Source organism: Aythya marila, assembly GCF_965140915.1.
Source record: "Aythya marila genome assembly, chromosome: 2".
NCBI classification, from domain to species: Eukaryota; Metazoa; Chordata; class Aves; order Anseriformes; family Anatidae; genus Aythya; species Aythya marila.
In genome coordinates this window covers 31,356,128-31,378,061 of record NC_139043.1, presented here as the reverse complement: position 1 = coordinate 31,378,061, position 21,934 = coordinate 31,356,128, and the positions used below count along the sequence as shown (strand labels likewise).

The window sequence follows — 21,934 nt, the reverse complement described above, 5'->3', positions numbered from 1 at the left end:
CAACTTGGTTTGTCTCCGCCTTGGACAATGATAAACTCTGTGGGGCACAGTTCAGCTTGGCTAGATAATCAGAGGGTTCAATTAAATAGAGCTATGACAAATGTAGCTGGGCTTTAGGTCTTTTCTCTCCCACGCCTCTGATTCTGTTCACAACTTACAGTAGGAGCTTGGAATGATATTGTTTTGATTTAATACAAAACTTGCTTTTACAGCACTGAGCTGCACAAGTGCTCTAATTTCTGGTAGTGGCCAGAAGTATGCCTGTGCTCCTGTTCTTATCAGGCTGAAGAACCTGTATCATATTCTGGTTCTGGCTAGAACTAATTGTCTTTTTTTTTTTTTTTTTTTTTTTTTTTTTTAGTGAATTGTTTCAAATTGTCGGTTACAACAAGGCACTTTTGTAGTTGGAGATGAATCTTCCTTCTCTGTAGGTAAAGCATAGATAGTGTTTACTTGATTTTATATTTTTTTTTAAAGCTTAGTTATTTAAACAGCTGGTCCAAGTGAGAATCCTAAGTATGTCTCCTCGCCCTTTGTCTCTGTAGGGGACAAATTCTGCACTCCCATCTGTGACATTAATCCCCAAGCTGCCAGACATAACCAAGAGCAGAATATGACTTTTCCTGTTCTTCCCCCACTTTTTCCGATGCCTATTCTCCGCTTCCTTGCACACTCTTTGTTCTCCTGCCCTTTTTTCTTGCCTTTCAATGGCACTGCTGGCAACAGGAGGAGCTACAAACAGTGTAAATTAGTTGTTCTTCCATGGGAAACTGCGATGGGGGGAGAGAACACTGGGCACTTGTGCTGCTGCTGGGGCAGCCCTGACGGACTGGGCAAAAGGAAGAGCTCCTAGAGGGAGAGAGGGGAGTGAAAATGCAGAGCTGCCAGGGCTTGCTGCCAGCATGCTTCTTGCAACTCAACAGAGCTTCAAGCAGAGACACTTTGGTTCTTCACTATTCATTTCCATATAGACTGGTGATTTCAAGGAGGTTTTCTGCATGGGGCCTCCTGTGGAAACATTCAATTCAAACTGAGCATTTGGGCAAAATCTCTTCTGTATCAGTAGGCTGCAATCCCACATTATTGTTGCTCTTTTATTTTACTTATTATGTGCCTGAAATCTAAAGGCCTGTGTCACTTCTGAGTACAAATTTGAAATGTGGAGGCACGAGTATATACTAAGTTGTCTTGAAGTGTATACCATTGGCTTAAAATTACGACATTATGACACCTAATCTTGCTTTGTACTAGTACAGAGTACCTAAAACATTGTTTGCAGAAATTGATTTTTATCGCTTTATTTTTCCCAGGTTTACAATGAGCAGTTGACAGCACTCTGAGCAGTTCCTTTCATTCTTTGTCTCACAGTCATTTTTCTTCCCTGTTGTTTGTATAAAGTCTCTCATGCACATCAAAATCAGGGAGGAGAAAAGCTGGGGTAAAGCAAGCCAGGTATTTTCCAGAGCAGGAATGCCACATGCAGGATCTGTACTTTGTAATTAGTATCAATTGGCCTTTACTTTGACTTTCTCTCCTTCAATGTATAAACGAAATACTTGTGAAAGTAGGAAAAAATACAGATAGTGGGACTAAATGCTATGAACTGAGTTGCAAGACAATCAGGCTTGTTCAACACTTGCTGATTCCATGAAAATTTGTAGGAAATCTGAAATGCACCTTGCACAATTTTCTTCTCTGCCTGCTTGTCTTGGTATTTCTGCTTGTTTTGTTGTGTGTTTTTTTTTTGGTTGGTTCTGTGTGTGTGTGTTTTCTTGGAACTTGTTTTTTGATTGTTTGTTTTTAAGTCTAGCATCAGGCTTTTTGCTTCCTTTAAGGCATTATAGGAAAACTCCAAATGATAGTCTTACAAACAATAATGTCGTATTTGTAGCTATGATGATGCAGCATCTAGAGAATTTCTCATTTTTCTTTTGTATATGCAAAAAGGTCCCATAGGATTGTTTCTAAAGCTTACTGCATCAGCCCAAAAACCAAGACAAGCATCTACAGTCTAAGTTTTATTTAAAATATTTATTGTACACGGTTGGCATTTTTAAATGTTAGTGTTGAGGCACATGGTGAATATGAACAAGGGGAGAGGGTCTCAGCTACCTTATCATGGAGTATATAAAGGGCTCAAACTACCTTGGCACCTGACCACTAAAGCACGTCCCTGTGCTTGGCACAGAAGTGTGTCTGAAGTTTGCTGATAGCTGCAGGGTCTGTGCTACAGTCAACGAAGTCTGTAAATCAAAATGACATTTACAGTCTGTGTATGATCAACTGCATCTCTCCATGGAAAGTAGAGGTTCCTGTATCAAGCCATTTCTTGTCACTAAAAAAGGAAGTCTGAGTCATCTTGGTCACCTGAACTACCTCAATTATTCCGCCAGGTCAATTAGTCACCCTGGTTACCAGTAAAGCAGCAGGAAGAATATATGGAGTCAATAAAGGGGACACTTAAAACCTTGTCTGCAGCAATATTTTTTTAAGAGCTAAATTCAGTGCAAATGTCCAGCGGCCATGCCCCAGCTATTTACCGTATTGTTTGTCATGAACTCACTGTGCCATGGTAAGTATTTGCCCACAGAAGTGAATTTCTCTCTGCTTCCTGGAACAAAGTGGGTTTACCAGCAGCACTATTGTGCCTGTGCCATTCCACCCCCAGCCTTAAGGAAGCCCTTTCTGGCACCAGGCACTGAAGACAGCATAAGCAAGGTGTATCTATCTGTTCAGGGATCGTATGGCCATCATATGGGTGCCAGGTGTAGATGGACCAGGTGTTGGAACAGTGCTTTATGCTGATGTTCATTATGTTCAATTCTGGTGTATAGAATAAGCTTGCCTGTGTTGTATGGGATGAAACTTCTCTGTACAGAAGAAAAAATATACAAAACTCTTTTGGACTTTTATTTATTTTTAGTGAATAAAACTCATTGTAAACAGAGAAAGGGGAAATTAGGACAGGAAAACATGCCATTTAAGTACAGAGGCTAGAGCAACCCACAGCTAGGTCTGAAAATAGCTCCTCCAGAAGCACAAAGATGTAGCAAATTATCAGTTTAATAATTCTGACGAGCGGTTACAAATGACTAATGATCAAAGAACAATTCATTCATCTTTACTTTTAGAATGATAAATGCTGGATGTATTCTTTAAGAAACTTTCTGACCAAAATCAAAATGGCATAAAGCTCTTGAGTTAAGCCTTGAAAATTAAATCACTGTTAGAAAGCTACTTAGAATGGAGTCTCTTTTCAAGCAAAACTAGTGACAGGCAACTGTGAAGCCATTGTTCAGGACTGAATCTTTTTTTAAAATCCCATGATCCACCATGCAGTGGGTGAAAATAACGTTTGAGTATAACAATAGCATGTCTATTAGTTAATTCAGTTGATACCCGTTTCTTTTGTATTGTCCCATGAATAGTGCTTTCCAGACAAAAGATAGTCTTGGTGAAGTTTGTCCCTGTTACATCTATAGACAGGTGAGAGAGGAAGGAAAAAACAAACAAACAACAACAACAACAACAAAACCAGGACATTGATTTTAAAAATATTATTTTTTGTATTTCAGAGGTCAGCCTTCTAAAAACATTTTAAAAGGCAAATACTGGTTTCATAGGATTAAAAGCTAGGTCTTGGGATTTTCTGAAGCTCTTATCATAATTGTAAGATTTGCCTTTCAGCATTATTTAAAATCCATTCTGAATTAAGCTGATAGAGGATTAGGATAAGGAGAGTTTGTTGTATCTAATGTATTAAAGAAACAAGTAACCAGAGGCTGAAAATAGCAGAATAGTTGTATATTGAACAGTAACACGTCAAAGGCTTGACACAAAGCCTCTTTCTTCTGCTCAAGGTAAATATTCAGAATGAGCTGATTTTAGTTACGTCTGAAAGAGAAAAAGACAGACTTCTAGATCCAGGCAGCTGAGTGGGCTAATATTTCCTGCAGACAAACTGAAATATATTTGTGGCATTAAATACAAGGCATTTGTGTGTCTCTATAGAGACAGACCTGCAGCATAGATTGGCTTTTGGAGAGGATATTCACTATGCTCTGTTCTACCGGGAGGTGGGGGGATCGTTCATATCAGTGCAGTGTGCTGGCACCTGATCCACCATCACATTCTCTTCTTCGGGTCTGAGATAAAACCAGCAAACTTCAATGTTCGATATAAGACAGAGTTATATAAGATATAACTCTGAGATTAACAAGACATGTTAACAGCAGAGAGGAAGCAGTGGGGAGAATCAATAGTTTTAAAATTAAGTGAAGTTTTTATGGGTCTTCTGTCTGCTGTGGGTTCTTGTTATCATCACCTCCCAAAGGTTACCACTTGATCATGTTCAGGTGGAAACCATCACCACTTGGTTTTGGTTTGAAGGAAAAATGGATACCATCCACTGAATGCTTTCCTAGGTGATTCCCTGGAAGCATTCCAAGAAATCTTGAAGTAATCAGATATCACATGCCAAGAAGCAGAAATCTGAAATGTTTACAAGTATGTAGAAGAACAGTAGAGGAAGGCCTGAGCTTGTCCTACGTGAGTGGAAGGATGGGGAAAAAAGGTTTATATCACTAAGGAAAAATCAAGCACCGAGAGTCTGATGTAAGCTTCTTAGATAAGTGCTCATCATTAGGTGTGCCTATTGACTGTGTCACTGTTGGTGCTGGGCCTGTGAGGTTTCTGGTGAGTCATGTGCCTGGGAAAAAAAATAAATTAAAAAAAAAGATAATTTGGAAGGGGCCCCCAGAGATCATCTGATCTAACCTTCAGCTTGAAGTAGGGCTAGCTCCTGTGGTAAAACAGGTTGCTCAGGGCCATGTCCAGTCAAATCTTGGAACATCTCCAACTATGGGGCTTCCACAACCTGGTAGGGCAACTTGTTCCTGTCCTTGAGTACTCTCAGTGAAAACGTTTCCATTATCAGAATTAAGTTTGTTGCAGTGTGTGCCATTACCTCATTTTTTTGCTGTGTCACGGTCAGAAAAGTCTGGCTCCAGCTTTGCTCTAACTCCATTTAGAGAGTGGAAGACTGCAGTCAGTCTCCTTTTATCTAGGTTAAATAAGCCTCTCCTCATACATTACACAGTTCAGCCCTCTAGCTGTTCAGGTGGCCCTCTGGCCTCTCCCCAGTTTGTCAGTAACTTTCTTGAACTCAGGAGCCAAACCCAAGAAGTGGTATTAGAGGTGTGCTGAGTAAAGAAGAGTAATCCGTTCTTCCCACCCACTGTCAATGCTTTTAATGCAGCCCCACCTGTGGTCAGCTGTTTTTGCCACAGGAGCACACTGCTGGCCCATGTTCAGCTAGTCTACCAGCTCCATAGGTGCTTTTCTACTGAGCTGCTCCCCTTCATGTTACCCTTCACCAAGGACCCCAAATACCAAAGGTGAGAGTCCTGTTCTGCCTATTTTTCTACCCGTGGCATGAGATTATGACTGTGGGATTTAGTCTTTTACATTTCAGCAGCATATGTGGAGACTACACAGTTAGCTCAGGGAGCACAGCAGGCTGTTAGAGGCCTGCGCTGCTAGTGACCGGATCCAGTGACCCGTGTGATTCCAACAGGTCCTTTCTTTTCATTTAGCACATCAAGCCACTGCACGTAAAGGTTATCTTCCTTCATAAGTCAAAAATGATGGCATACTGTGTTGTAAAACTGTATTAAATCGTGGCACAAGCATTCTCTAGGCCAGTCACAAGTTAAAAGTGTAGATCAAAAAAGAAATCAGTTATTTATTCTCAGAAATGCATATTTTCAGTTTAAGAAAAAAAATGTTGCACTTCAGCTTCACCTCATTCTTTCAGCTGGTCTGTGTTGTACATACTCCAGATAAGCAAGTTCATTCCAAAACACACCCAACTGATTTTTTCTTTCTCAAGGGCATGAGTTGCAAGTGAATGTATTTTTCCCTAGCACTATACCATTTGCTTAATGATTACCAGTAAATAAATACTTTTTTTTTCCCCCCTTTATTCAGGGCCACAGAAAGCTGAGAAGTATTAGAAAAGGCAAGGTAGACAGAACGTATGGGAAGGTGTTTTATTCACCAGCCCTAACTACATAATGTATATGTTTGTAATATGCTCACCCTGCTCCATGAGCTTGGCTTATCTATAGTAAAGTTAGCTGCTGCGGTCTTATGATGATGTGCGAATCTTTCAGAAACAACTGTTTTGAACAAAATCTTGAAAATATGAACAGTAAATGGTTCTAAATTCAGCAGATAAATCTAAAGAACCCAATTTCTTTCATAATACCATAGTCTTAAAGTAGTGTCATAACTCAGACACCTGACATACGTTTTGAAGCAGTTGGTAAGTAATAATACTCTGTGCCCCTAGCAATTCATCTTTCTTTAAAACATCTCTTTAATAGAGCAGAGTAGCTTCTTTTCTTGCAAAGAGGAGACCTACAGCCACGAGCTGCCAGTAATGTGAGTGCAATACTTTTTAGTGTGTGTAAGGAACATAAAGAAAAAGCCATGGCTGTTTCCTCTTGTTAGCAATCTGCCACTGCCAGCCAGTTCTGCTTAATATCCACAGTCATCTGTGCACAAGCTGGGAAGCAGTTTCACCATTTGGTCTTTTCCCTTGAAAGCAGTGAGTGAATTTCTAGCCTTCCTCAAATATGTGAAGTAACTTGAGTGTTCAGGAACATTCTTATCTGGTAGCACAGTTCTTCCCAGTGGTCTTCTTGCAAGCAGATGATGCTGATTGTGCAGCAGGTGCCTAGAAACTACCAAAGACGAAACAGCCCTCACCACAGTTTGTGACTTGGAGTGTCAGGTGATATCTAGTGTTTGAGGATGAAAACACAAAGTCTTGCACTTACTCTGAACTTATTTCTCGCTGTTGAGTTATACATCCAGCTCCTGTAGAGCAGCAAACATACCACTGTGACCATCAGTCTGTCTTTGCGTGGAGAGCACTGCTGACTTTAAGCTAGCTAAGCTTAAGCTTATAGGCTTAGACTTAGCTTCATATTTTATCCTACAGGTTAGCTGCTTATCAAGTCTTCTATCAGTCTTCTATCTAAGGCTTTCTGCTAAGGCTATCAGTGCCAAACATCTGGGTTAGGGATGTTAATGTAAGCTGACAGCCAGGTACTGATATTTGCAATAAGTAATTAATCCCTTAAGCACAAAGGAATTTTCTGTCAGTTAAATTTGCTTATTACAGTTTCCCTGAAAGAATGATAAAGTTGATAGGACATGGCTTATCTTTCACCAAAATTTCTTCTCACGGTCCCAAGACTCACCTCTTTTTACTGTCTGGATTGTCAGCCTGCATGACACGTCATTCCCACATTAGGGTTCATCTCTTTGAAGCTGTGGTTTTCACGTGCTAGTCAGCACTAGACAATACAGCAATCAGTCAATACGGATTTATATGAATCAGCTAGGCATTACGGCTTTTTTCCCTATGCAGTTACTTTTTTCTATGCAGTTTATAAAAAAGCATGCCCTGTTAGTGTGGCAATACAGCCCTCATTTAGTTAATGTATCTTCACATAGGTAAAGGAACCTTAGGCAAGGGAGTAAGAAAGGCCAACTGTAAGGGATGAAGGAAGAACACAGGGTTTAATGCTGTTCCATTTTCTTTTTTCTTTCTTTCTTTTTTTTTTTTTTTTTTTTTTTTTTTTTTTAAGGAAATGAATGACGATCACAAAATGAGAGAAAATTTGCATTGACTGTGCTTTACAGAAAGTACACCGAATGTAAGTATAACGGCAAATCTAAACTTATTTAGTACTGGAGAAAATTTTAAATGGTGGTGGATTTTGAACTTAAAATAATTAACTTACTTCTCAGGATGAGCTGGAAGGCATTTTTTTTACTGTTGACCACTGTGTCAACTGTGTTTTGTTTCCACTTTCTGTGCTCGAGTGAGAGATGTCAGCTCTGGAAGGTGCCAGCCTGCCACTCCAGGAGTGTTTTTTCCTCCAAATGTGTATGGAAGCTTGTCTTACAGCACAAATTTCCTAGAGCAGCTGAAGTCATGGCAACTAACAATATACATAGTGCTGCTTGCCTTGCTGATCCTGCTGAGAGACACAGCAGCCTACACAGCAGTAATAACTCTGATGCTCCCAAAAAAACAAGGCCATTTCAGCAGTGGCAAGTCATGGGAACTTTTTAAAGTGTCCAGCCATAAGAGAGTATGAGACACTTAACATAAAGAGCTCTTAAAGTCTGCTTTTCACTGGGAAATATTTCTTCATGTAATTTAGGCAAAGCAAGCTATCAATCATGTAAGGAGTACATGGGCCTGGAGCACTGACTGCCTGTGAGTGCACTGCAGTGCTTCTTTGCAGGCATTCAGTGGGATTGCTGACATGAGTGGTCATAGATATTATGAGTGCTCTTAGCTATTACAAGTGATGTTAAAACAGAAGTGGATTAACAAAAGTCAGGTAGGCTTTATGGCCTTCTCCATGTTAACAGCAAGTCAATGTTTCTTTACAGTCTCAGTTCTGACTGTTGGTGGTAAGATGTTTAGGTTGGACATCAGGAGAAATTTCTTCTCAGAAAGAGTGGTCAGGCATTAGAACGGATTGCTCAGGGAGGTGGTAGTGTCACCATCCCTGGGGGTGTTCAAGGAAAGGTTGGACGTGGTGCTTAGGGACATGGTTTAGTGGATGATACCGATGGTGGTTTGATGGTTGGACCAGAGAATCTTGGAGGTCTTTTCCAACCTTAATGATTCTGTGATTCTATGTTTGTCTCTGAGAAGACCAGCAGGAGTGGACATAAGGTGTCTTTCCTCTTCTCAGTGCTGTATCTGTGCTGGGGTTGACAGCCTACCACTTCATCCCTAGAAGTTTCTGTTGTCATGATTTCATGCAGTATTTCCTGGTATCTTGTTGTCTGACTCGAGTGTCATCTCCAGCTCAGAGACAAAAGACAAGAAGTCACAAGTCTGACAAAACAGCGTAAAAGATGCCGCTAAAGTACAGGATTTACCCCAAATACTAGGTAAATCCTTGACTGTGGTTGCTGCTAGGACCATTCTTCCAAATCGAATGCTTCTTCTGTTTGACATTCCTGTGTTGAAGGCACATCCCCTGCACTAACCAAATGAAGCAGATACCTATGCAATAGGAGAACAGAGCACATTCACTTGATATTTTTAATCTTTTTTTTTTTTTTTTCCCCAGTGCTTTATCATGTCTATTTATTGGTATTTTACCGAGATTTGTGACTTGTGTTTGCTATTTTGCCTCTGAAGAAAGATGAATTTCTGCACATTACAGGCTAGCACAGCAGTGAAAGATGGCTGGTGAACAGTGGGTCAGTAACATAATTAAAGGTTCAATGCCTTCCTAGAACTGGAAGTTTCTGCTTCTGATGCCTTCATCTTGGGGGAATATGTGGTTTTCTATCATTTCCATTTTATGCAGTGGAATGAGAACCTGTGAGAATTTCAAAAAATCTCTGTGTTTCTGATATTTTAAGTGACTTTTGTGAGAACAACTAGCATGAATTTCAAGGAAAGAAAATTTCAGTTTAAATGTCACCTACAGCATAATTCAGACCCTCACACTGATGCAGGACTTCACCTGGAAGGTTGTTGCTCTGTTGTCACTCTCACTGATGTCTGCAGAAGCCAATGCTTTTGTGCTTTTCCATGAGTTTACTCTTAGGTTCCAACCTAACTTATTAAGTTGTCCCTACTGTATTCTTCCCTTGAGATGGGATGAAGCTGTACTTTTTCTTCCTCTCTGAGGATTAGTATTCTCAAGAAGACTGCACTTTTCCTCCATGCCTTTTTCATATTAAAAATTCAGGGTTGCTTTGCAACATCAGCACCACCATGTGTTCCTCTTTGGTCAGTAGTCTGAAAGCTGTAACTGGAGACGGACCTCTCCCAAACCCTGTGGAAACCATTTGGAGTCTAGGGTTGTGAGAACCAGTTGCTTCAGCACTTCTTTAGTAGATAAATTCATATACATTTGATTTATACATATTAATTTTTCTTGCCTACATCTGATTCTTGCATGTGATTTATCCTGTTCAAGTTTTGGAAGGTACGGAGGTGATTTTTCACACAGGCAGAGCATAAATAAGTGGCCATTTGCTTCTCTAGTCCTTGAAAGAAAAATTGTGTTATTTAGGCTTAAATAAATCATCCAGATGTGTGCCTGTATCTTTTGAGGTGCATTTTGCCCTTAGACTTCTTCAGCTAAAGGAGCACCATCGGCTGCTGTTTCAGGAAGGCTTCTTTAAAGAAGAAAAAAAAATCATAAACATAACTATAGTAATGTATATGGTACATAAATCACTTAACTATAACTAGCTGTTGCAAAATTAATAAAACTACCCACACAAACAAAGCAAAGATAACATGTAAAGGAGACTGAATCTGAATATGTACAAAATGAAGTTGAAAGCCAAAATAAAAGGGAAGAAGTGGAGATAAAGCAATCTCTGTCTGTAACAGGATTCTGTGGTGTGACTGTAAGAGCAGCACCTGAGTGTGTGTGTATATATATATATACCACATATATATATGTGGTACAGAAGTGGCAGTACATGACCTTGATTTATGTAGTTATTCCAAATTATCTCTGTCCAGTTGTTTGTGTCCCATACCCATCTCGGGAGTGGTACTGGATGCTCCTTCTCTCTCTCTCTTTTTGCAGTGTTTCCAGGAGTTGAGTTTTCCCCTGCCAAAATACTGCCCTATTTGGGATCTTCAGAGGATGTATCCAAACAAATCTGACTGCTGTGAGTATTTTTGTGTTTGACACAGATTTTCCCAAGCAAGAGTAAAAGTGTGCCAACAGATGCAGGCCATGTGCTCAGCTTCCCCTGGGCCTGGCCAGGAGGCTGTGGGCACACTGGAGGGGCACCAAGGAGAGTCCAAAAAATGTCACTGCCCCAGCCCCTGTGGTAGATTGCAGAGCCAGACCTTGTACTGGGTGACAAAATGTTCCAAGACTTTCTGGAAGCCTGTGCCAGCCTGTGAGGGTGAGCTAGGTGAGTTACCATGGTAAGTGAGAAGTGATCCATCTGGGAACAGACAGTGTTTCCCTTTTCCCAGATGCGTTCAGCTGGCTACAGGATGAGATACCCTTTGATTTAAAGTCAGACTTAATGATTTCTTGTGGAACAGCTTTCCATGTTCTGAGGCTACTAAATGTGCTAATATCTGAAGCTCAGAGTAGGAATTCTGCGACAGCAAAAAGAAATGTAACTCTGCTTCTGTTAACCCCAGAATTCTACTGTCTCAATAAAACAACAGAAAAATGTTCATAATACTCAAACAAGGGGAAAATCTTCCAGGTCTGTTCATATGCTGCTCCCATATCATGGTGCAAGAGAACTGTCTAGTTGTGAAATTACAGTCTCATTGTGGGGCTCTTTCAGAAGACGTCTTTGCATTGGCATTGCACAAGGCTTGGACTCAAAGGTTACTATTGTCACGGGAAGGGACATACTTGGTGCAGGGATGGGCACCCAGCCACGTGGTAAGCACCATTTTGTTCCTGCCTGGTGTAGCGTTGTCTGTGACCCTTGAACAAAGGTGGAGAAGCCTGAATCTCCTATATTTGAATTTCTTTGTCATCAACACAGCAAAAGGCAGAGATTAACCTTTTATTCCACTGATTTATCCTTCATATGCCACAAACTATAAATTATCTGCCTTTTTCCTTGCAGATAGTCCCTTATAATTTCCTCCTGCCTGCTGACTTACCCTTAGAATGTCCTTCTGTATCACAGATACCATCTATTTTCTCTCGGGTGGTCTCATTGGTACAAATCTAACTAAATTTTCGAGCTGTTGTTCTCAGTTGGGATTTATTTTTTCAAGTCTGCTGCTTCTATTTTGGACCTAGAAAAGGACTGATGTACTTGAAAGCTTATTGATTTTTCCCAGCTAGATGAGTGGGTGTCATAACATAGGTCTGCCTATAAAACTAATTTTGGTCGTATCCTTGGATACATCAACAATACTATTTTGTTATTTCTTCTGGAATAATTTATGACTGCCAGCATTATTCAAATATCCCAGCAATAGCTAGTAGTGATAGAGAGAGTCAGGCTGGCCTGTCAGCAATGTTCCTAAACTTCATTGAGGGAAAATCTCAGGCAGTTCATGTTCTGAAAGGGACTGTGTTATCATAGCGATGTGTTATCATTATGAAGTTGCGACAATGTAGTTATTTTTTTTATTCAGGGTCTTTAAAAAAAAAAATCATATGTATTCAAATAGAATTTCTGGTACCTGGCAACCACAGCAGTGGCAGATTCAATTACCTAAATGCTGTGTTGGCCTACAGCTGTGCCACATTAGCAGTTTCAGCACAGGCCTCTTTCTTCTTGCTGACTGGGAGATGATGGTAGGTAAGACAGCAATGCCTCTCCAGCAGGTAGTAGGTATGTCCTGTGCGTTTGCAAAACAGAGCCATCGCATTGGTCGTGCTCTGTGGTTGCTGGGTGACCACTGAGCCTGAAACATGCATTTCTCTTCCTCTGAGCTTACCTTCCCTGGTGGGAGAGGCAGAGAGGAAGTAGGCCAATGCTGTTCACCCTCCTTCATGTCTGGATCACCTCCAAGCATTCCCATGGCTCCTTCTGAGGGCACAGGAGTTTACCCAGGGCAGACCACTGACAATGTACAGTCCAGCAGCCAGCCTTAGGCTCCTCCAGGAGCAGCTTTGTGCCTTTTGACAGGCAGGAGAGCTCTCCAGTGCAGGGCAGAGCACATGAAACCCTGCTAACACAGCCAGGCCTGCTGCAGGAAGAACCACAGCCCCTGGAGATTCACTTTTAATCCTCCCCACGCCTTTCACACCTGGGATATTTGCAGTAAAATTGAAAGGTGTTGCTTCTTTTCCCCCTTTTTGGAAAGATATTTATGCATTTCATCTTTGTGTTGTTCCTTCATAAGCAGCACAGGTCAGCCACTGTTGGAGGACTGGCTGTAATTAACCTGTGTGATGTTATTTGTAGCTCTTTTTGAGGAAGGGCTGTTTTGTCTTCATCAGCCCATGAGCCTTATTTTAAACAACCAAAAAAAAAATAATGTGTAAATGGGATTTTTAAAGGTATTTACTCTTGTCCATGAACATGTCAGGAATGCGAAGTGAATCCTTTTGAGGTGTCAGAGAAATGTTATTTCCAGGTAAACTGAGCATCTCAGTAAAGGCACCTCTGACCACACTCAGCTCTCCATTGTATGCCAGACAAAAGAACCACAGAATGGTTTGGTTTGGAGGGGACCTTAAAGATCATCTCCTGCGACCCTTCTGCCATTGGCAGGCACACCTCCCAGTAGACCACGTTTCTCAAATACGCATGAGATGCTTGGTACTTTGAAGTCTTATCCATGATCTAAGAGAACCTACTCTTATCTCTTCGTACAGAACAGGAGTCCTTCTGGAGTGTGTTTCTCAAGCCCCTCAAAAGAAGCAGTAGGAGGAGAAGCTTCTGCAGTGTATATGTACATCCAGAGGGCACCGTGTGTCCTGGGCCGTGTCTGAGGTTCTATGGCAGTCCTACGTTACACGTAAAGTTATTGATGAACTGTGTATCATGAATTATGCTTGAGATAAGAATTGGTCTTTCAAGGGATTTCTAATAGCCTTAAAATCTTACTTCAAAAAACTGCAGGGGTAAAAAAATGCATAGCTTAGAGGTATTGGAAGGAAACCAAAAGCAGTATCAATAGCTAGGTGATCAGCTGTGTCTGTTTCTTAAAATAGTTGCCCAGCCATTTCTTAGAGCACAGCCAGGAGGAAGGCTGGATCTTGTGTTTGTCACCTCAATTAACGCTACAGATAGGGTGAATTCTAAGAAAGTGCCTGCATTCAGGCTAAAAGAATTCATTATTTGTGAACAATGCTTCAAAAAACAGGTGTTCTGAATTTTGTGAACATTTTTATCAAAGTTGTGGAGTAAAGCTATGAATGCTCTCAAAATATCTATGAATGTATTTGGGAAGTATTTAAGTAACAAGCTAGTTTATTCATATAGAAGTAACTTATCCCATGGATTGAAATTGAGTTCTCGTCAAAATATTTTGTATCTAAATATTTTCCTTTACACATATATTATGTTAGTGCTGTGACTTTCTCCTGAGTGTATATTTTAAATGTTTTTTATCTAAATACTTTTACATTTTATAAAAATGTTTTATTTGTATATCTTTAAGGGTACTTAAATATAATGCATAAATACATTTGAAAATTTATATATTTAGCAACAATATTTAAAAATATTTATATTGAATTTATAGTAAGCATTTTTAATAGTTATATATTTTATTTATATTTCAAAGTAATGTTCAAGAACAGTTTTTCAAATGTATTGACAAAAGCATTAATGGTCAGGGCCTTAATCAGAAGGGAGTGTTTACTGGAGTTCACTGGTTTTGTGTAGTTAAGTTTTTTAGAAAAAATACATATAGATTTAACTCAACAAAGAGAGAATCTATAAAGTAAATCTTTAATTTGCCAATTGGTTAATAAATTGCTAGAACTAATTATTGAGAACCACTTCTGTGAAGACATATTAACTCTCACACAAAATCACCCAGGTATCCCTCTCCCAGGTGTGGGAAGGGGCTGGGCCCTGGGTGCCTGCACAGGGTCTCGCCAGCCTGGAGCTGCTGCCTTGGTGCTGGAGGAGCCCCTCCTCACTTCACCGTCCTGGAGCTACCCCAGGGACAAGCCCAGGGACTTCTCCATCACTTGTTTTGGCACAGGCTGCTGGGTTTGGGATGTGCTGGCCCAGCAGGTAAGAGGGATCAGGTGAGTAAGGTTGTACTGAGTGTTCTGGGAGTAAATCTCTTATCAGCCAAAGCACAGCAAGGAGGGGAGTAGGATTGCTGCTGGAAGAGCTGAAAGGAGCATCAACTCATTGCTGTTCTGGGATGTTTAGGATTACAGGCCTCTGTGGGGTAGGAGCTCCCTTTGTTATAAGGCTGCAGTACAATGGCATAGAAGCAGTAAGAAATAAAAACTGTATCCGCACCTTTCAGGTCCCTAACGAGTGCTTTAACTGAGGAGGCCATAAAGCCTAACTCATTTTTGCATCGCAGGTACGATGCAATCCCTCTCCTGGAGAGCACTTGCATGCTAGAAGATTGCTTTAAAGCAATATAAATGGCTCTTAGTTAAAACCTCAGCATGGTTTCAAAAGGGAGAGGCCAGAAGGGAGGAATCACCTTCAGTAATCCCACCTTCACCTTCAAATTCAGTAATCCCCATTTTAAAGTGCATCCTATTGCAATTTACTGCTGAGTAAAAGAGATACTTATAGTTCTGACATTTAGTTTCCACTGATATTTCAAAATAAATACATTTTATGAAACTTTTTTTTTGGAAGTTTATTTTTATTTTATATGATAACTGACTCCAGATTTGAAGAATATATTTAGCATTGACTGTAATTTTCACTTCTCTAGAAGAGGAATACTAATTTATGGCTTGTGTTGAAGAAATGCTTACGGCTGGGGATTTTTTTTAACTGAGATTTGGACTCTATAAAGGCTGCTATAGATTGGTGCTCTGCCTGGGGAGAGTCACATCAAAACCTCTGTTCGGATTCTGTCACAGGCTTTTTGCAAAGCCTAATCATCCCACACAGTTGTATTGAAATTCAGTTGGATGCAAATCAGCTGTGTTTGTATTTGTGCCCCCACCTAGTTCACCTTCCAGCATACATCCTAAATACTGCTTGATAATGTATGTGCACGGAAAGTCCCTAACTGAACTGATCCTGAAAACCAGTATCAGAAATCCTGCCTAAACAAATTATGAGATCAGCTGAGCGTGGGCAAGCTGAAAGGGGCTTGCAGGAGGTGTCTACTTGGCCCCACCCTAAAAACACCCATTTCCTTCCAACCCAGCAACTAAGGGAGTAGGAGACAACTGCATCCTGTATCTGTGATGGGTGCATGGCTTGTAGGTATGCATAATGCAGACGCATTGAAGACAAGCTGTTTTGCCAGTGATTATTGCTGACAATGTTTATTCTCTCCAGCAGATGGCTCAGCCAGCCTGCAACCAGACACATCTCACCAGCCCCTGGCAATCTCACCCACAGGTGTGTCATTGTGTCCTTTGTGCATTATTCTAGATTGGCTCCATTGAAATCAGCTTTGTTTAGATTATGTGGAAAAGTAGTTTTTACACAGACACAACTGAATATTCATTACTACCTTTGAAAAGCACATTTCTTAAATTTGAAACGTTTCCAGCAATAGTGGTTCTGTGTCAATAATGAATTGATATTATATTGCAGCTGCAGAACTTGTGAAGAGATCATCTCAGGTCAGTAGTGCCTGGCAGATTTATTTTCTGTAATAACAAAGACCAGAATGAAAAGCATACAGCTAATTCAACAATTCTGTTTTATAATATGACAGTCCAAGTGTCTGCTTACTGTTGCTATAAGTTACTGGACTCATGTTATACATTTCCCCTTTGAAAGATCAATACCTGTTCAAAAATAAATATTGTTCTAGATGGAAAGCTGGCCTTCAACAGTACTTGATTTCTGCTTGCTCTCTGCTGCTTCCTGTAAAGCTAGATACACACCGAGGTAAGACTTGAAACCACAGGGTCTGTGGTTTACATTGTGTTGACTTTTCCCATCAGAAAAATCTGTACTGTTAGATAGCTTATTGGTTTCTAATTCCAAAATACACAATTTCAGTAGTTAATTATGCTTCCCTGTTTCTTTCCCCCTTTAAGTATGTTTCCTTTTTCAAAACCTTACCAATTCAATTTCTCATTTATGTGGATTTAACTCTGTTTAAAGGGAAGGATGCAGTGTTTTAAATAACACATTCTTAAGGAGAAGATGAACTGGCGGGGTGTGACATACTGGCAAACTGATTCACTGCCCTAGCAATTCTCAGCACTGGCATGGTTAGAGGCATGGACAGCAGAGGCAGGAGTGAAGCAGAAGATGACTATTACACAGTAATTTGGGCTGTGGAAAGTGAAATGGCAGCAACTGTTATCCGATTGACTGCTCTGTGAAAAAGAGGTCAGTCAGGAGACCATGCTGCACAGGGCCTTTGCTGTCCAGCTCACATCCACAAGCTCCAGAAGCTTTTATCATGAGGGTAGGCTGAGTTTTCCCACAATGTCAGACATCTCATTCTGGGCTTGGGTTTTGAGGCTTGAATGAATGTATAAAGCTGCACACTGGCTTTATTTATGCAACATCTTAGCCAGGTTTCAGGCACTGGAGTTGTAAATTACATCACATCAAGGCATGAGGGTATATTATAGAAAGCCAGATGGGTCTTGAGAAGTTTATATATTTATTTGTGTACTTCAGTCAAATATCTTGTGATCTGTAACATCACCCTGGCATAAAAATGTTTCAGATTTCAGACATCATGCATGCTTTGAAGTTAATGCTTCTAAAATGAATGCTTTTTTTTCTTGCAAAACTTAACCATCCCCATAGAGTGTAGTCTGAATGGAAAAAGACATTAATCTACTTATTATTTGCAGAACTTTTGTACATGCAAAACTGAGACTGTGGATTTGTTTCCGTACATTTTTGTAAGTAATTGAATCCATTAGTTTTTGCTATGGAATCTCACTAATCTGTCCATTGAACCCTATTAAGTATTGATGTTCATTTTGTGAATAACAAATGTGAAATAATAAGTGTGAAAACAGTCTCTTGCCATTCTTGTGTAATTTTTACTCGAAGAATCATGAGAACTTAGGGGCAAACCAAATCTGTAAAACACACTAACACCACAAGAGTAAGATATAAAAGCTATTTATTCAAAAAAATGTGGTGGTGTCAAATCACATACACAAGCCAATATTGAGCTACAAACACAGACCAAACAGTTCTATAAACAGAAATTGGAGTGTTCATATACCATAGTACCTGAAAAAGACCGTTAATAAAAAGGAGTCCATAAGTATCTCATCTCACTTTTTCTATATGGCTCCTTGCTGAATGTCTTTGCCTAAGTTAGTGTACAATGAACCAGAGGTAGAGTCCCAAGTAAAGCATCTAATGCCTCAGGGCTCCATTAAAAACCTTTATTCTTCTAAACAAAAGGAAAGCCTAGCCTATAGTTTTCTGTATGACACTGAAGTAAAGCCTCTTTGCTTGAACAGTACGGCATTCCCAAGCGCATTTGGCATTAACCTAGATTGAGACTGTGCTTTGTTAAACCATCTTAGTTTTCTTCCCCTTCAGACTCCGACTCTAGAAGAGAAGAAAGTAAAATATTTCATGTAGTTTGCACAAGGACACGGATGTGGTTCCTTAAAAATAACAGAATATCCTTCCAACACTCCAGTTAAAATTTTCATCACACCTAGTACCTCCTAGGAAGGGTTGACAGATTAAAGAGAGTAAACCAGAAAGCAATGCACAGCTTCAGAAGACAAAGATCTACACTGTTACGCTCCACAGGGTAGTTCTTAGTTTAGGGATCTGTCACTAGTTACATGTTACTACGAGTTGGATTTGATGGTCCTTGTGCATCCCTTTCAACTCGGGATGTTCTATGACTCTAGCTTACCATGAATGATTCTGGTCCTCATCCGCAGAGCCAACCAACGCATATCCAAGCTGAGTTTAATTAAGAATCAGCATCCTTTGTTTGCTCTTCTAATCTCTGCGTAGGCTGTACTGCTATTATCCAGGAAGCACCCTTTTACCTATTTGCTCTGCAAATATCAGTCATGATCATCATACAGACTACTACTCTACAGCAGGTATGGAATCAGTACAAAAGATATATATTTTTTAAATGATTTGTATAGTATAACATTAATTAGTAATTTAGGAACATGCACACTGTTTTTGTCACCTAAAGCTATTTTGCATCATATTGCATTTCTGTCTTGGTGTTCACCTGACAGGAAAGGGCTTGTTGACACAAATATAGCAAGTTTGCTCTGAGAAATCTGATCTAACACAATCTGCATATACTAACAGCAATACTTTGCCTTCAGTGGTACTGGACTTCGTAACTAAGGAAATCTGGGAGAAGGGACATGCAGAAAAGGGTGAAAAAGAAAAACAGAATGGCATACAAGCAGAAGATTAAAGGGTATAAAAGTGTTTTTAACCAAGATTGCTAGTATACAGTGTGAAAGGAGCTATCATTTTTGTTTTTCTATATATATATGTGAATTGCTACAAAGACTTACCTGTTCCTTAGCATTACTAAGTTCCCACTAAAAGTCTAAAAGAATCAACATTGCAGGGATGCAAATGAACACTAAGAATTATATCCCTAGCTATTACACATGGATTGATCATCCTAACTGACATGGACTTCCTTTTTGAAGGATGTGAACTTGGCAAAAATGGTAACCTATTTGTTCAGTACAAAGAATAACACATTTATGGACCAAAGAAACCAGTTCCCCTTCCCAGTAACTGTTTTAACACAGTAAACGCAAACCACATATTTTAGCCTAAGCATTCATATAGAATGAATTTCAACCACAGTGGCACAGGCAGGCTTAAGTTATGTTCATGTGGTCAGTATAGATAATAGAAAAAGAGGTATCAATATCAAAAACCATCAGCTTGTATATGCTAACACCAAGGTCATCATGCTGTCATCAGTGCTAGCTACGGCAAGGTAGCACAGTGATGTCAGCGCATGCTACACTTGCACTGCCATTTGGCTGTGAAGATGTTCCCAAAGATTTTATCCTACCTGCAGAAGCTTTAAGAATTTATCTACTGACAAGTGGTACCTGATGACTTAAAGAGTTAATAAGGACACCTTAAATTAAGAAGCAGCAAGTGCTGTTAGGCTTGAGCATGACTGTAAACAATCTGGAACAGTCAAACCCACTGTCTTTTATTCCAAGGCTGTAGACTTCATGTGCCTTGTAAAACTAAAATGTGAGAAGAAACACATTTGGATTCACAAAGAGACTGACACATTGCTTTAAATGAATCCATACCTTCTTCAGCGTTTTGCAGCCACTCCACAAATTTCTTCATCTGGTCAAGAAAAACACTTTTGCCTTTAGCAACATGTGCTTCTTTATACCACTTGAGGATAGCTTCTTCACTCAGAACATCAGCTGAAATACAGATCAATGTTTGTATGTAGTCATTGTACTTTTTAAGGTTAAAAGACAGGGGGAAGAAAGATAGTACCTGGTTTTGTTTTTTAAAGGCAGCATAAAATAAGTTAATATGGTCACAATGGAACAAGTTTTGCGTTAACTATAATAGGCTATAAGGACAGAGTATCTGATGCATATTAGGGATCCCAGATGCAATTAAATGTGTTAGATGTAAAATAAAGTACCGAATATTGTGCTTTCACAAAGGGAAGTTCTCTATTCATCTGCTTTAAATACACCATGTAAGATAGTTGATTAAAAATCCATCTACACATCTTAGAGGTTACCACAAGAAGAAATACCGTGCTTTTTCTTGCTGTTGGATCACAGAACTGTGCATGGCTCTAAAAACCTGAAGCAAAAGATATCTCCTGACTGCACAGTTAAAAGACAGCTAATAGGGATTTTTGGACATTTTTCCCTAGAAGTTTTATATTGCTTTTAGGTAATCAGTTTTAAGACTACCATTCATTCAGACCACCCATTTTAAGGGAACTGCTCAGATGGACAGCACAGCTGACATTCTTCTGTCAAGTATCAAGAACAAAATAACTGTCTGAGGGAGCGTGAGACTGAGTGAAATTCAGAATAAAGAAATCCTAATAAGCAGCAAGGACACTTATTGTTTCCAACAGATGCAAATTTAGGTCTAGCAACAGACCCCTAGCCCCAGGAACAAAGCTTCTGTGATCCAGCCAAGCCAAATATCTCCGTAATTGATGGCTGCGGAGGCAAAATCTGGGATCCACAATGGCATTTTGGCAGTTACATAATGCAGGAGGAAAGAACAAAAATCAAACTGTATTTGTTCTATAAAAAGACTAAAGACAGCTTTCTGCATCTCATTAAAATTTCCATTCTTCTTGCCTTTGAACACACTACCCTCCCTTGCTCTGCAAAATCAACACATTTATGTTGAGTGCTTTTCTGCTGCCTTGAACTCCTTGGTGTCGTCGCACTGATTTGGCATTCACTTGCTGAAGTGTGAACCCTGACCATCACCTTCTGCTGCAGCCTAAAGGTCACAGCAGATATGGCAGTGAAGAGAAGGTGGCAAACTGAATTAAGTGACATCCGATCAAATACATCTGATCAAACCAGACAGAGTAGGCACACTTCACATATGCTGTTGAATAATAAACAGATGGAAGAAACCTGGGATACGTCTGAACTTAATCAAAACTACCCCAAGACATCCTATAGTAACTGAATGCAAAACATCTCCCTGAAAATTTGGAATTCAGTGAGTGCATGACTGTAAGTTACCTTGTCACTCAGACACTTTCAAACTTAAACCTCTTCTGCAGTTTGCTGCAATTGACAGTAAGCTGAAAACACAAGGAGAGCAAGACTGCTCTGGCTGTACGTCGTTTTTCAGTACATGTAAGTTGTGCTGAGAGAACTCTACAAGCAACACAAAGCTGTTATCTTTCAGAAATCCTGACACCCCACAATGAATTTTTCCTCAAAAGTAAAAGCAGTACTGGAGCTAAAAAAGAGGTTTCACTTTGCATTAAATACTTGTCAGTAGTCTGTAGCAGCACCTCAAAAGCATTACAGCATTTAATAATTCAGGATTTTCATTTACCAAGCTTAAAATATATTTCACATGGGCTCTCATGAAGCTGGAATTTCATCCTTGTATGTAAATCATTTTCTTGATTTGCAGCCTATAAACTTGGTGGGTTTGTTGCCAAAGAGGAAAGGGAAACTTACCTCTCTCCACCCCCAACCCTAAATCTGGTAATAGCAGTATGCAATCTCACAACGTGCCCTGAAGATTAAAACATTCTCGAGTTGGGTGGATGAGGAATTTGCCTGTATGTAACTCCATAGCA

At 39.9% G+C, this 21,934-nt stretch overlaps 1 protein-coding gene across 1 annotated transcript in view; it reads right to left on the bottom strand.

Annotated features, from left to right (window-relative positions):
* Positions 1 to 17,747: 17,747 nt before the first annotated feature.
* BZW2 (basic leucine zipper and W2 domains 2) overlaps positions 17,748 to 21,934 on the bottom strand; it is a 55,559-nt gene continuing 51,372 nt past the window's right edge. Inside the window, exons 11-12 of the mRNA XM_082753749.1 lie at positions 19,929 to 20,051; positions 17,748 to 18,204 (exon numbers count right to left, since the gene is read on the bottom strand). Coding sequence (XP_082609875.1) covers positions 18,176 to 18,204; positions 19,929 to 20,051 — 152 coding nt within the window. The 3' untranslated portion in view covers positions 17,748 to 18,175. The remainder of the gene's footprint in view (positions 18,205 to 19,928; positions 20,052 to 21,934) is intronic.